Raw genomic sequence first — 15,872 nt, 5'->3', positions numbered from 1 at the left:
ATTTTAATCAACAAGTTATATCCTGCAATCAGTTTAAAAGCAATCAAAATAATTCTTCCATTAGCATCTTCATGGTTTTGTAAGTTTGGATTTTCAGCACTGACTGAAATCAAGTCTAAGAAAAGAGAGAGACTTCTTACAATAGACGATGAAATGCGAGTTTGTTTGTCGGCTCTGGAGCCTCGATTAGATCGAATTTGCTCTCAAAAACAGACACACCCTTCACAGTAAATGTAATACTTAAAAACATGTAAAATCTTTTTTCTTTTTTATTATAAAACAACTGTTGCTCTTCGTGGTGTGCCGCGAAAGTTTTGTAGTTTTTTTACTGTGCCGCCAGACAAAAAAGTTTGAGAAACACTGTTCTATCATCTCCAATTTATCTATTTCCTATCTACCTGTCTACCTATCAAATTGGAAAGTGACTATTGGGACAAAATTTTTAAATATTTAAAGTATTATTGAAGGGGTTGTACTTAATTTGTACACAATATTTCTCTAACTTTAAATTCAGAAAAGAAAGAAGCAGAAAAAGGCCGGTAAGATGTTTCATCAACTCCCTTTAAAAACAACAAAAGAAAAATGTAATAAATTTAAATTCACCTCCACCAATTTTGATGCCTTATTATAAAGTTCATACATAATGTCATTTTTAACTTAGCAATCACTGACATCTATACACTATACACTTCAGTAAATCTTATTTCCAATATTTCTCCTTTTCAGTGAATTTCATAAACATCAAGTTTGGAAAACGAATTGGAAAATAAAAAAAAAAAAGTAGGTCTCCTAAATTATCCAGCTCCCCTTTTTTTTTTTTTTTTTTTAGGGGGGAAGGGTTACTACACCTTCACCTATTCCTTAGTCTGTTGGACCGTTGTGACACCACACAAGATATGTTCGCCGTCTTTTTCCATTCCTCTTTGTCTTTTACCTTGGATAGAATTTCTTTCCATGATAGGCATGCTTTCTCTTTCTGCCTGTTCTTCTTTTTTGCTAGCACTGTGGGAAGATCTTTACGAACCATGAAATTTTTCATTTTGTTTGATAACGAAATAGGGGGAATAAATACTACTTAATTAGAGATGTGGATGTACATATGGATTTAATTCCATTATTACGTATTGACACGTTGTTTTTTTCTCCCACTTCCTATTCTTGGATCAAATTGAAATTTTGCATAATTAATCATTGTTAATGACTATACACGAATCAATCCGAACTTATCAGTAATCAGTCAATATAAAAAAACAAATGAAGTGAGTGCAGGAATTCCCACCGAAGTGTGATCACATACGCCAAATCTAATTTTAAGATGACTGTGTTTTGAAAAAACTATAACTACCAATGTGTGGCCAATTAGATTTTAGTATTTTTTCCCCAAAGATAAACATAATAAACAATAAGAAATTTTTGAAATCCGTGTACATCCACCCTCAATACGAGAAGAGTTTGCAAGCCAATAAGATGAACTGTAACACCAAGCTGTCAGGGGCAGGTATGGTGAGAGTGATTGTGTTATTTCTTTGTACTATATAAGTATGAAAGAGTTATATCCCTTTGTTTATTTCCATAGGCATGAATGTGAACAGTAGACACGTGATGGTTTTGAATGTGAGTTTCCGTTGGTTGATGGAGTGAACTTGGTAGTCAGTTGTATTCTGTTCCTGGACTGGTGTTGTGTGTATTAAATATACATTGTAGTTGATGTCATTATTTGTGCTCTATTGGATTATTACGTATTAAAGTATCATTGTTATATTCTTGAAATTCTGGAGTTGGAGTTAACTATATCGAGCAGCAATTGTTCCTAATTATATAACCATTATCAAGCCAAGGAACCCCCCCCCCATCGAGCCACAGGAACCAAGTACAGACAAACATAAAATGAACCCTGACACAAGCGACAGACGTTTTTCTAATTGATCTGAGAAATGTCTATCAAACCGTAAGTAACTATTTAAGCCTGAACACAATCTTCCGTTACAGTCAAGACTTAGTTGTGTGATCACTGAAGGAGGCTGGTTTGAACTGGGCTTCTCTCTTTATTTAGAGCTTCTTATTAGCTGTCAACTTCCTGCATCGGGCTAAAAATGAGTAGGTCCCAGCAAGATTCCAAGACACATTAAAAACATTAACAAGTATTTTTCTCATGTAAGTAAAACAAGTCTGTGTTGTTGTTTTTTTTCACTTAACATTTTATTGTATTGCAACGTCACTGAACATATATTGAGAGCTTGAAAATGTCGAAAAATTAAAGCTTGAGTTTTTTAATAGTAGCCTTTGCCACCGCCTGTAAAATGAAAAATAAAAAAGATCAGTGTAAACATAAACATTTCTAAAACACATTGAAATATTGTAAATTGTATTTTAACATAATAAACTATCTCAAATATAAATACAAAGCCTAGGCACTAAGCCTACGTTTTCTAGGAGCCAGCAGAGGTGACTTTTGAATTATCCTTGACTGATGAGGGCCTAAAATTATAAAGCGAAACCAGGTTCTACCTGTTGTGCCCCGAACTTATACCTTCGGCTATACTCATGCATCCCTTAAGAAGCCCTTACGCTTCTTCTGCTATATATTTTCAATAGCAAGCAATTCCTACTAAATGAATTAAATCCTGAACTTCTGAATCTAACACTAAGAAATAATCCGTGCCGTTGGTAATATTATAATATAATTAAACGTACATTTTCGTTCTAAATAATTAAGTTCACTTTAGAAAAGTCTCTTTCAATTAGACTAAAATTATGTTACATTTAAATTTGAATGAAGATTTAAATTTGAATGAAGATTTAAATTTGAAAGAAGATTTTGCTCACCATAGCCATAGCCGCCATAGCCACCACTGACACCAACAACCGGCAAGACGCTGACAACACCTTTGCCGTATCCACCGTATCCACCACCATATCCGCCTCCGTATCCACCACCATATCCGCCTCCGTATCCACCTCCGTATCCGTATCCGCCGCCACGTCCCCATCCGCCGAGTCCGCCGAATCCGCCAATGCCAACAAGGCCGACTCCAAGTCCTCCACCGTAGCCCCATCCACCTTTACCTCCATATCCACCACCGAGTCCTCCCCATCCTCCACCGAATCCTCCCCAGCCACCACCGTAACCACCTCCGTATCCACCATTGGCGGTAACCATGGCGACCAAGAGAAGAACGGCTGCAACAGACTTGTACATTTTCTGTGGAGATATAAACATTACGTAAGAACATTTTTTATTAATATTTAGAGCCATATATCTCCGTACTGTACGATTTATTTACCTTTTTCGATATAAATAATTAATTAACACTATTTAATGTACTACTTTTTTTATTGATTCATGTGTTGTCACCGACAATGAGTAATTGTGTAAAGTTTCAGCTTGAACCGACAGTGGGAATTGGGAGAAATAACGTGTTAAATTTTTTTTATCAGACAGGTATAAGCTGACTCTAACCCTAAAATAATGAGAACCTCTATTTTCAAACATATTTCAATCTATTCATATGTTCTTAAAGTTAGCAAAAGGCTAATCCCTCACACGAATTTAGTAGAACTGGGGGGGGGGGGTATTTAAAATGTTAAAGAAAAGAAAGAAAAAGAATCTGGAAAGTTTGGAATCGGAGATTTATTTATACAAGCATCACCTAGTTATAAACGCACCTCGTGCGGACCGCAATCCCGGCACACCACTAGTGACGCCTCTGCGATTATTATATCGTTTAATTCCGTCTTGGAAAAAAACAAATCGCAAGCTTTTTTGGGGGCTTTCCACACCACTAAATCCAGGCATTTTGAAAGAAATATCATGAAATCAATGTTCAACAAATATTAAGGCATGCTGGGAAAAGGAAATCTCTGACAGAGAGTGGGAGAACCAGCAATGATGTACATTTATGTCGAGAAATATTTGTTACATCAGATTTGAATAATCTTTTTTTTTAACGACATCTATCTTTCATCGTTAATTCACTCCGCCTATATTATTGTACTTTAATCTGCAATTGAAACAAGCGCCTTCGTCTTTAAACTATAAGTTATCTATATTATAAAGTAGAATGTGAGGGGTATGTATGTATGTATGTTACTTATAGACATCAAAACCGCTTGACCAATCTTGATAAAACTAGGCAGGAATGTTCCTTGGGTACCAACTTAGACCGTAGTGTATGTATTGTAGCCCTAAAACAAACTTAAGACCCTCAAAAAAAATAAAGTTGTCCGACTCTATTACAGCTATAGTATTTTATGGATCTAGGCCATGTCTACAATGTTGACATGAGAAAAGATAGAAAGGATTTAGACCTAGATCTAATTTTAAGAAATACACTTTGCGCAGATAGTTTTTTACTTTGACACATGAAAAGACAAAAGAAGATCCATTGATTTCATTATATGATAAAATTAACCTTCAATTTTGTGTTTCAAAAGCATTTTTTACATTAATAAGTTCCTTATATCTGTGATTACAGATTTCCTGACGAACATTCTTTCATTAGACAATTCCGTAATGAATCACGTACTAAATATTAATTCGTTTAATTGTTTACTTTATAATCCCATCCCTAGATCTAAAACTCTAATTCAACTCTAAGATGATAAAACTTCTCTTCGCACAGATAGTTTTATACTTTAACACATAAACATGTTAATTAAAGTCCATTCATTTCATATTTTGATCAAATAAACATTCAAATTTGGTTTTCCAAAGCTACATTCGTCTACGAAAGCTGCGAAGCCGAGTTGAGATAGGCCTAGATCTATATTCATTCATGAATCGCGTACTAAAAATTATTTCGTTTAATTGTTCACTTTATAATCCCATTTATTTAACAAAGCTATCGCTCTTTTCGTTTTTAATAGATAAGAATGTATCGACCTCGGGTAAACCATTTTCGCAAAACTAATTTTATTTTCGTAGCGAAAGAGAAATAACGTGAAAGGATCATTAGCTACGTTTAACATACATCTAAATCCAATCCACTAGATTATTCAAAAGCAAATGTTTTAATTTTAAAAAATGGATTTAAGCCTATTAGCTATTTTGATTTGATAGCTTCATTCACACTATTTTTACATTGACACATTCGCTTTACTTATTACATTATTATTTCGTTTAATTGTTTACAAAACACTCTCAGTGACTATATCGACAGTAATGCGCAAATAAAGACCCGCGGGTCGCGGGTAACATATGTCTAGTTGATCTATATTATAAAGTAGAATGTGAGGTGTATGTATGTATGTTACTTATAGACATCAAAACCACTTGACCAATCTTGATAAAACTAGGCAGGAATGTTCCTTGGGTACTAACTTAGACCGTAGTGTATGTATTGTAGCCCTAAAACAAACTTAAAACCCTCAAAAAAAATAAAGTTGTCCGACTCTATTACAGCTATAGTATTTTATGGATCTAGGCCATGGTTAACAATGTTGACATGAGAAAAGATCGAAAGGATTTAGACCTAGATCTAATTTTAAGAAATATACTTTGCGCACATAGTTTTTTACTTTGACACATGAAAATACAAAAGAAGATCCTTTGATTTCATTACATAATAAAATTAACCTTCAATTTTGTGTTTCAAAAGCATTTTTTACATAAATTCGTTCCTGATATCTGTGACTACAGATTTCCTGGCGAACATTCTTTCATTAGACAATACCGTAATGAATCGCGTACTAAAATTTAATTCGTTTAATTGTTTACTTTATAATCCCATCCCTAGATCTAAAACTCTAATTCAACTCTAAGATGATAAAACTTTTCTTCGCACAGATAGTTTTATACTTTAACACATGAACATACTAATTATAGTCCATTCATTTAATATTTTGATCAAATAAACATTCAAATTTGGTTTTCTAAAGCATTTTTAAGAGACTACATTCGTTTACGAAAGCTGCGAAGCCGAGTTGAGATAGCCTAGATCTATATTCATTCATGAATCGCATACTAAAAATTATTTCGTTTAATTGTTCACTTTATAATCCCATTCATTGAACAAAGCTATCGCTCTTTTCGTTTTTAATAGAAATGAATGTATCGGCTTCGGGTAAACCAATTTTCGCTAACCTAATTTTATTTTCGTAGCTAAAGAGAAAAAACTTGAAACGATCATTAGCTAAGTTTAACATACATCTAAATCCAATCCACTAGATTAGTAAACACAAACTTAGACCCGCAGGCCGCGGGTAATGTCAGGCTAGTTATAAATAAATGGACAATAAAGCTTTAAAGCACAGACTATGTAAATGCATAAAGCATTCGAAACAATATTTAAAAATAAATATATTAGCATAACAAAATTCAGATTATATATTTACCGATACTGTAATGACTACGGAAAGATCCGTCTCAACAAGGGAGGCAAGTAGGCTCGGAGCAGACTAATTGTAAATAGGTAGCATCCCCTTATATACATTATGTATACCAGTTAGTTTACTAGCCCCAAAGGGACATCAGATTAAACTGGATTTAAGTTGTAATCATGTCAAATTTGTATCTTTTGATGTTTTTATTATGTGGATTTTATTCCTTGATATTATAAGTCCATCTTTACACATCTTTACGATTATTTTTTAGCGACCGACGAAAGGGCAATAACCGTTATTAATTTTGTGTTTTAGGTTTCATAATTGTAATACGATTTTAAAAAAAAAAAGGAAAAAAAAAAGCTTCTTTAAAAATAATCTTACATCGTGCGTTGCTATACATTGCTCTGCTTTGATGGTCACAAATGAAAATACAGTAATGACTCATTATAAAATATTCGAACCAATAAATTCTTTCGCTAACTAACTTATTTAGCAAAATTCTCATTTCATTTTTTTTTCTTCCACAAACAAAAGTGTCTACAAACTACATTATCATCTGTAAGTAGTGACCTGCTAATTTGCATCTGAGGTCGCAATAAATCTAAATAGAGCCAGTTTTAAATTTACATTAATTAATAATTCGAAAACAATGTTTTAATTACTAAACAATGAGCTTGTAATAATTGTAAGATTAAAGGGTTACTCCGATGATTTCTCAAATTTGAGTTATTGACATATTTAAATTCTGTGTAAAAAGTTGTGATTGTAAACATTTTACTATTTTGTATTTAAATGCGTAGAAACATTTATATTTAATAAATTAGTCAGTAAACTCTTGACATCTAAAAAAAAAATTGGGGCTCATTGGGATTTTATTTTTAGCTCAGTCAAACGTCACTTCCCTCAACAATACTGAAAGAGAAACTAGATTTAACCAATCGTATCGCTTCATTCTTACAGTAGTTGTTAGGCTTAGTGACGGCCTAGTCCAGAGCTATGGTACAGTTCGGTACGTGACGTTTTGGCGCCGCCGTTTTGGCGACGCCGTTTTGGCCCCGCCGTTTTGGCGACGGGACGTTTTGGCGCTAGCCGTTTTGGCGACGGGACGTTTTGGCGCGAGTTATCATTTGACGATAATTTAATAAGTACGTAGCTTTTATAACAATGTTTATTTCACTCAACCATAATATTGTATGTATAGTATGAATTCTAACACCGTTCAGCGAATTGTTTTTTTTTTAATTATAAAGGTTTTGCTTATTTCATGAATATTGGCCTATAATAAGTCAGATACCTGAATGGTAATGACATGCTATATGTGAGTTCTGCTAATCGCACTGGATGACATTTTTGAATTTCTTTCCAAAAGATTTTTTTTATTTGACATTAGTGTAATATACGAACTAGCTAAGTGTCACACTTTAATGTAACAAAAACCATGTTAACATCTAAAGCTCTATTACGCTGAATGATGACAATAACTCCACACATAGTAAAGATCAAGACACGGAATGTGATCAGTACAAACTCTAACGTGAAAAGATATATTTTGAGAAATTGGGTAGGGGTGATTTGAGTGGCACATCTCGCATTGACGCAGGAAGAGTTAAATAAATGAAGACAAGACCAGCACCGAGCACTGGTCGTTGGCGTCATGCGTCTGGCGATCATCTCCTTGGGAATGTTCATTACATGTGACGCCTATCCCGCCCCCTCTCTTCTTCTCACATTTCACTCCTTGTATATACTCTTTCCTCCACCCCTCCCCTCTCTAACGCGATATTTGTTTTTAATTTTAAAGTAATATCTTAAAAAACTTTTTTGAAAATAAAAATGTGCTTCTTAATAAACACACATACACAAGCCAAAATGTTTATTAAAGAAAATGATGTGAAAAACAAACACACATTTACATTTAGTACGTGAAAAATATGTCTTAACACAAACACTCATGCAAAACATAGATATGAATAATTCTTTTAAAAGAAATAATACAATAAACGTACATAATGTATATCGCGCCAAAACGTCCCGTCGCCAAAACGGCTGGCGCCAAAACGACCTTCGCGCCAAAACGGCGGGGCCAAAACGGCGTCGCCAAAACGGCGGCGCCAAAACGTCCTGCTTCGGGTACAGTTATATATATACATGTATAGATAGATCCAAAAGCATTAGGATACCCAACTGGAGGAAAAAACAAACATTTTCATCTAAGCCCCTCCCTGTCCCTGGTCAGTGTAAGGCTAGTCGAGACTACGTGTAGTCAGTAATGACAAGACAACCAAGCGATAGTGTTTGTTGTGTTGAGGGGTCTGGCGAGAAAATACACACTGCCGTAGTTAGTCATGCATGTAAATCTAATTTCAACACGCAATTTTTCTTCTTTGCTTTCAAGATCTAGATCTAATTGCATAGAGGAAGATATATTTGTTTTAAGAGAATGTAAACTTTACTGTATGGTCTCCCGTTATACAATCAGTCAATAGATTAAATTAATATGTTAGTGTGTGTGAGTCCCAGTGGCGTAGCATCCATAGCGCGAAGGAGTTCAATGAACCCGGGCCCACGGCCATTAGTGACCCACAGCCTGAAGCGTAGCAACAATGACGCAAAGGGGCTCATTGCCCATGAGTCCATGACTCATGAAGGGCTGGGACCACCATGAAAACTTGTGGATGACACCTAAGTGAAAAAATAAATGCACTTTAGTAAAAACCTATAATAAATAGAATTTAAAAAGCTCCCTCAAAATATTCTAAATGTTGTACCAAAATTTATATTAACTTCAATTAACTTTAAGCTTTACTGTAAGGAACTACATTCCATCAGGTATATTGTAATGGTGGCTAGCCCCTAATAGTGCGTTTGATGTTGATCATCGTTTCCATAGCTTCAGTCTTTTTTTCCCTGTATGTTCATAAAACCATTGTTATTATTTACAGGTATGAGGGGGGGGGAAGAAAAGGGGATGGGGAGAGTTTAATTAAGTACTGTGTTGTACGGGGGGGGGGGAGGGGGACGACAATAACAATTAGGTCTATATGGATAGTCCTGATAGTCATGAATTAAAATTTTGATACAGCTGCTAATTATTCAATTTTCTTAAAGCTAATATGTTTTTTATTTTGTTTTGTATTTAAAATATTGAGAAATAATCCTTTATAATCCTACACAGGGAATTTTAATGTTACTTTAATATAAGTAAGATCTTAACTATATAATGTTCCAAAGGTTCTGTCTACTGATGAGAGGACCAGGCTGGTAGAGAACATTGTAGGCCACCTGAGGGAATCCCAAGATTTCATTCAAAAGAGAGCAGTCCAAAACTTTTCTAAGGTTGACCCTGAGTTTGGACAGCGGGTCATGGATGGGCTCAGCCTTGGAAAGCCAGGAAAGGACAAAACTGGTGCCAACTTGTAGAAGACTAGAAAGTTTAAGAAGTCGTCAACTTGACCAACAGATGAAGGGGAAAAAATATGCTTCGTTATCATAATTCTTACCTATTTGAAATTTTATCTGTTGCTACAAATTTTTGTAACTACATGCTTGTGTTATGGTGATTATATTGTTATTTTTGCATAAAGTGCTTTTGTTCTGTATTTTGAGATGTCTAAACATGTAGTCAGATTTTCAGTGTTAAATAATGATTAAGATTTTTTTTTCCCTGTCCTATCAGTATTCATGTTTCAGGCTTACCTTATTGCTTCTTATTATCAGTACATTTGTTTAACTCAAAAGCTCTCAGCAGACAGGGTATTTCTGTGACTCTCTTTTATACATTTGTTGGATGAGGATGTGTTTCTAGTGATGTGATATTCCTTTTGGACTGTCATCACGAAAGTCTGGTGGTGTGATATTCCTTTTGGACTGTCATCACGAAAGTCTGGTGGTGTGGTATTTCTTTTTGTCCTGCAGTTAAGGCAAGGACGTAACAATCATTCTTTTGTGAATGAACATCTGAAATGTATAAAATAAAACTGATCATAATATGGGCATCAAAAAAAAAAAATTGATGTTAGGGAGTTATTCTCAGTTAATTAAACTAGATTTTTAAGTAATTTTTTTTTGTTTATTAACCTTCCTGGCAAGTTTACTTCTGTTCTTTATAGGAACAGGATTTTTCCTGATGACATTGCTCCAGAAGATTTGTATTCAATGAAACTGAATGATTCCACTATTTTTCTACTTTCTTTGTTCTAAAGCTTTGTTTTAATTGCTAGAGATAATCCTAGAGATATTGTGATCATCACAAATATAGTTTTTTTAGTGCTTGGTTTATGTTTAAGGTTTTGTGAACCTGACCGGTGATATGATGATGTCATGTGAAGGGAGCCAGTGGTCTAAAGTTTTGGCTCTGGGTGCATGCATGAATCTCAATGGTTTGTAGTCTCAGCCATGATGGCTTATATTTGATTTTCAAAAAAACCCTTACAGTTTCATGTGCTGGCGCTAACAAGCTTGTAATGTGCTGGATTTGGATAAGTTACTCATACACATGTGTATTTGAACAGTGATGTTACTAAGTACATATCCAGTGTTGAGGGATAAAGAATTGATATCAACATATAGAATATTAGAACTTATGTCTTTTGTTGGAAATAAAATCATTCCTGTTAATTAAAAAAAAAAGATCTTAACTGTATTACTAAAATGTTTAGTAGACATTGAACTGTCACGTTGTTATGTTTCAATTACTATTGAATCCGACCTTGCCTTGTTGACACTGTCAAACAGTGTATAACATTTAATCAGGACGACTGTGTCCCCGGAAGTCTTCATCACATTGTTTTGTTGTCTTCTGTAGTGGGTAAAAAAAAATAATTAATGTAATTAGAACAGAATAAAAAAGGGGGTAAAATCTATACAAAAAAATAAATGAAAATAACATTAAAAATTTATCAAGCCAGAGAAACATCAGAGTGTTATATAGGAATCGTTAAATTTAAACTTGTTTGTGCTATTGCAATGAATGAGGAAACTGATTTGGGGCGAATGTTTATAACAAAGATCCTAGAAGATAGAGAGATGACTCAATGAATGGAATAGTGTCTTTCACTGACCATTGCTTGGTGTTTGGTTAAAACTTGGTTCATAGCTCTAAAGTAAGTTAACTATATTTATACAAAAACCTCAAAAAATTGTTATAAATATGGACATTTGGCAGGAAATCAAGCCTACAGATTCAAAATGAAATAATAGACCCGTTGAGCAATGCAGTTTTGGCAAAATACCGGTATAATTGGAAATCCATTCTGCACCATTTTTCTCTTTCATTGGTGACAGCGCTCAGACAAATACAAAGTTGATCAAATTAGTATTATTTTGTTTAAAAACTGTTTAGTGATCTCCGATGACGGAACATCCAAAGAAATGGCAATTAGATTGTTATTTCTGGTTTCCATATTTGTAAGAACCAGACGTCTGAATAATTGGCTGAACAAATGCTCCAAGTAATTAAAAAATCCCCATTTATCCTATGATGGTGCTTCCAATAGGACAGTATACTAGTAGGGCCTTTTGGCACTGTTTCACCAGAAAAGCCGCTCGCACATTTAGAAATTGATGCCCTGGTTTCTTACTTTGCTACTTAAAAGGCCAGAAAAATGTTAGTCAATAAATATTACATCTATTTACAGTTCAATAATGGACGTAGAACTCGATTCTAGTTTGTATCAATGTTTCAAACACCTAGGAGTGTTTTTAGAAATTTAAATGTGTAGAATGGGAACTAGATCTCATCAAACACTTCTGTATACATTTGAAACACCATGGCATTAATTCGTTTAATTCTGTTCAAAAATTGTGTTGGAGTTCTGCTTCAAACGTACTAAGATTATTCTACTCTAGTTGTATTGGAATGTCTTTTGGTAAATATACCGATACATTCAGATTACTCGATGATTTTGTCACACATTACATTCGTCTTATTGGGGTAGGGGGCCCACCAATATATTCTTGAACCCGGGCCCACGGGTACCTTGCTACACCACTGAGTGTGACGTCACAAAGAAATCCGGTGAAAATCTGATCGTTTTGGATGCGCAGGAAAATTACACCAGAAAAACATCAATAACTAAGTTATTATTGCAAATTAAAAAAAAGAATAATACATTTATTATTTGTAAATCAAAACATTTATTATATAAAAATTGTCAAAACCATCGGAGTTTCCCCTTAAGATGCGATATGATGTCATTGTGTAATCGACCTTCTCTACAATAAAATTAAAGTACCCCTTTCAGACCTTGTGAACTATAGGACAGATGATGTATAAGTCATCTGTTTCTATGGCCGACGGTTAACGAGGGCATCATGTGGCCAGCTCAACGACCAACAGCCTTTACGTTTCCTAACTAATGTCAAGTAACCAAGTACTCAAGGTAGTATTAAAAATCTGGAAAGATCCCAGTCTTCATCGAGATTCGAACTCATGACCCCTGGATTCAGAAGCAAAGCGCTTTACCACTCAGCCACCACCCTATCTCAATCATCTCTAGATCTAGATTAATCTTGCTTATCTATTCGATCTTGTTCATTCAAACTTGTTCATCTTTCGACAGTCAATCCTGACAACGACTCTAGAGTCTAGATTATAAGCATGTTTTAAAATAAGAACTAGGTTTATTTTGTTTTTGTTTAAACATGACTGCGAATATAACAAACAAAGCCAATTTATTGAATAACACATTTGAAAATGTTTTTATTTATTCGAGTTAGTCACTCTATCAATTGTAACGATACTCACGCGAGGGCGATGCTGAAAAGCTTAACTTAAAGACCTTTTGTTAGATCTTACCTTGATAACTAGCACGAGCCTCTGCCTAGGCAGATTCCTTCCAGAGGCCAGCTCTTTATTAAACTTTCTGTCTAAAGGTACTCCATCTACGAGCTGATCATTTCATCACATCCTTCTTTTTGTCAAGGTCACGGCTCCTTGATCCATTGTCTAGCTTTTTAAGCCATTGCTTGGCTCCTAGATCGATTGTCTGGCTCCTCCCTGCCGTGGGCTGAATCCTGTAAGGTAAGACTTCATATTCCTAGCCTATACCCACTAACTTTGAGATGTGACAGTGGTTCGTGTGAGTTTAACTCCAACCCATTGGCTGAGACATAGTGAGCCACCTATGGTGTGTAAATTACGAACTGGTATTATAATCTGCACCAAGGCTGAACTTAAGGAAGCGCAGGTGGGGCTACAGCACAGGGTCCTCCACAATAAAGGGACTCCCACAAGAGAGAAACAAATCTGTTTACCGTGTGCTCGTAGTATACTCTGGATCTACTTCGTTGCTTAAACCCTAAAAATTGACATTAGTTATGGCACGATTAGGAATTAATTTTTTGTTTCGTAAATAGTGGAATTTTTTTTACTTTGTGACAATGACATGACTAGTAAAACAAGGATAGGGTTTTAGATACAGATCGAAATAGAAGCCGACGTAAACAGACATACTTTGAAGACAACGTAGAAATAAGTTGTTGTTGGCCTCCTTCAGTCGTAGAACGACTCTGGTTCATCTCGCTCACTTATTCGTGTGGCTGTGGAGCCCTATTTTGGAGAGACACTCCAGTCCACAAATATCGCAGGTTAAGGTGGCTTTTGCTTCGGTGGTAGAGGAGCTGGTCATTTTTCATATTGTACCTTTTTCTTCCTAAGCTGAGACCCATGTTCTTTCACTGTCCATAGCTTTCTTGGTCACTGTCTCTCTCCATATGGTGCGGTCTTGAGCTGTCTTCCCAATGGTCAGTATTGATGTTCACTAATTTGAGATTCCATTTTATTACATCTATGTAGCGGAGGTGGTGGCGACCAGTTTTTCTTGAGCCAGTCGCGAGTTTACTTTTGGGATGCGATTGTCCTCCATCCGGCGAACATGTCCAAGCCAGCGCAAGCGGCGTTGTCTGAGAGCTGTAAAGATGCTGGGAATACCTGTTCGCGCAATGATCTCAGTATTGCACACTTTTTCTTTCCATGTGATGTTCAAGATCCTACGGAGACATCTCAAATGGAATGAGTTTAGTTTTCTCTCTTGCTTTGCGTAGGTGGTCCATGATTCACTGCCATACAGCAGTGTACTCATAACGCATGCTTTGTAGACTTCCAATTTGGTCACTGTAGTGAGCTTCTGGTTTTCCCAAACTCTTGGCCTGAGTCTAGCGAAGTGGGTGTCACCCGGTGCGGCCCGCACCCCCCTCACCTGCCTAGTGACGCCACTGACGCCACGTACAGTATGTGATCCTTGTAGACAAAGACACATTAAATGCCAAATTGACCCTTGATTAAGCCATCTGACCCTTTATAAAGCCATCAATTGGATGATTATTCAAAAACATTCTTTATACCAGGCTCAAACTGAACCATATCCTCATGACAATCAAATCACTGAATATTTAAAACTGTAATAATACTAATAACTTGTAATATATCTCAGTACACTACGGTATCATGTCATAACAAAAACATCCCCAGCACTTCCGACACGAATACGTCTCTTCTTTGTGTATGGACGGAAATAGGGTTGAGGTTATTTATAGTTGAAACCTTCTAATATTCATGCTGACATTATTGAGGCCCGCCTTTTAACCTACCTGACTGGCCACTTCGGGAGCCTATTCTGAGTTTGTGTTTCCACACAAACTATTGTTGTTGTTTTCAAAAATGTAATTTGTAGGTATAGATCCATGTACATCTATTGGCTTGAGTCTTCAATGTCTAAAAGCTCACTATCAATTACTTTTGTCTCCACTTGTCTACGCAGCTATCGGGAGAAACAATACATTATCATCATCATGACACCATGATTTTTTTAAACATAAATAAAAGTAGATGTAAATCAAGATTTCAAAACACTGCAAGCACTACAATTTTATCACAACCTGCTACTGAGGAACTACTACTACGATAAATATTTAATACCAGGTGACCGAGCCTCGCTTGGTGAAATAATTTGTTACGGAAAGATATTTACCTGAACTCATTTTAGAAACTTTTTTTAGAATGAAAATGCGCGATCGGATAAAGACTACCATTCAAAATAGTTCTTTTTTTTTTTAGTTCTAAGTGACATTGTACGTGGCGATTTTAGTAGAAATTACGTGCACTATAGTTTAGAAAAAAAACGCAGCTCACGTCGTGGGGTTTTAAATTGAATCTTTTCTTTTCCGCAAAACTATTGGCTTGGAAGAAAGTTTTTGCAGTGTAACTTCTCAAATGGTTAAGATCATGCATTTAATATTTCAATTAGTATAATCTGTATGGTTTTAGTACGATATATCAACATCATATAAAAAAAGTCTCTACGTTATAGGCTAAAACATGCACTTTTTAACAAAGTAAATTGGCGCATTTTTTCCAAAGAGACTTTATGACATTGCGTTAGTATTCTAAAGAAGCATTTTCGTCGGGCATCTCTGTTACGCCGACCACCTTTCATCTCTGTCAAGCGTATTGTCGGACTTTAAGAAGTCCCTATATTGCTGTTATTATTATTAGATATCCTTAGGTAAGGATGTTTATCTCTCAGGAATATATCTATTCTAATTAACGA

At 35.4% G+C, this 15,872-nt stretch overlaps 1 protein-coding gene across 1 annotated transcript; it reads right to left on the bottom strand.

Moving 5' to 3' along the window:
* Nucleotides 1–2,174: 2,174 nt before the first annotated feature.
* Nucleotides 2,175–6,425, bottom strand: LOC106078468 (acanthoscurrin-2-like). Its single transcript, XM_013239332.2, has 3 exons — nucleotides 6,334–6,425; nucleotides 2,827–3,202; nucleotides 2,175–2,293 (listed from the first exon to the last, which is right to left on the bottom strand). Exons 2-3 carry the CDS (start codon nucleotides 3,197–3,199, stop codon nucleotides 2,271–2,273), a joined length of 396 nt encoding a protein of 131 aa, XP_013094786.1. The 5' UTR covers nucleotides 3,200–3,202; nucleotides 6,334–6,425; the 3' UTR covers nucleotides 2,175–2,270.
* Nucleotides 6,426–15,872: the final 9,447 nt, after the last annotated feature.

This window comes from Biomphalaria glabrata, chromosome 7 (assembly GCF_947242115.1).
Source record: "Biomphalaria glabrata chromosome 7, xgBioGlab47.1, whole genome shotgun sequence".
Classification (NCBI taxonomy): Eukaryota; Metazoa; Mollusca; class Gastropoda; family Planorbidae; genus Biomphalaria; species Biomphalaria glabrata.
This window is presented reverse-complemented; position numbering and strand designations above follow the sequence as displayed.

Coding starts and splice junctions, on each gene's coding strand:
- LOC106078468 (XM_013239332.2), bottom strand. CDS start 3,199: ATGTACAAGTCTGTTGCAGCCGTTCTTCTCTTGGTCGCCATGGTTACC. Junction 2,294..2,826: donor CTATGGCGGCTATGGCTATG/GTGAGCAAAATC, acceptor TTCATTTTACAG/GCGGTGGCAAAGGCTACTAT.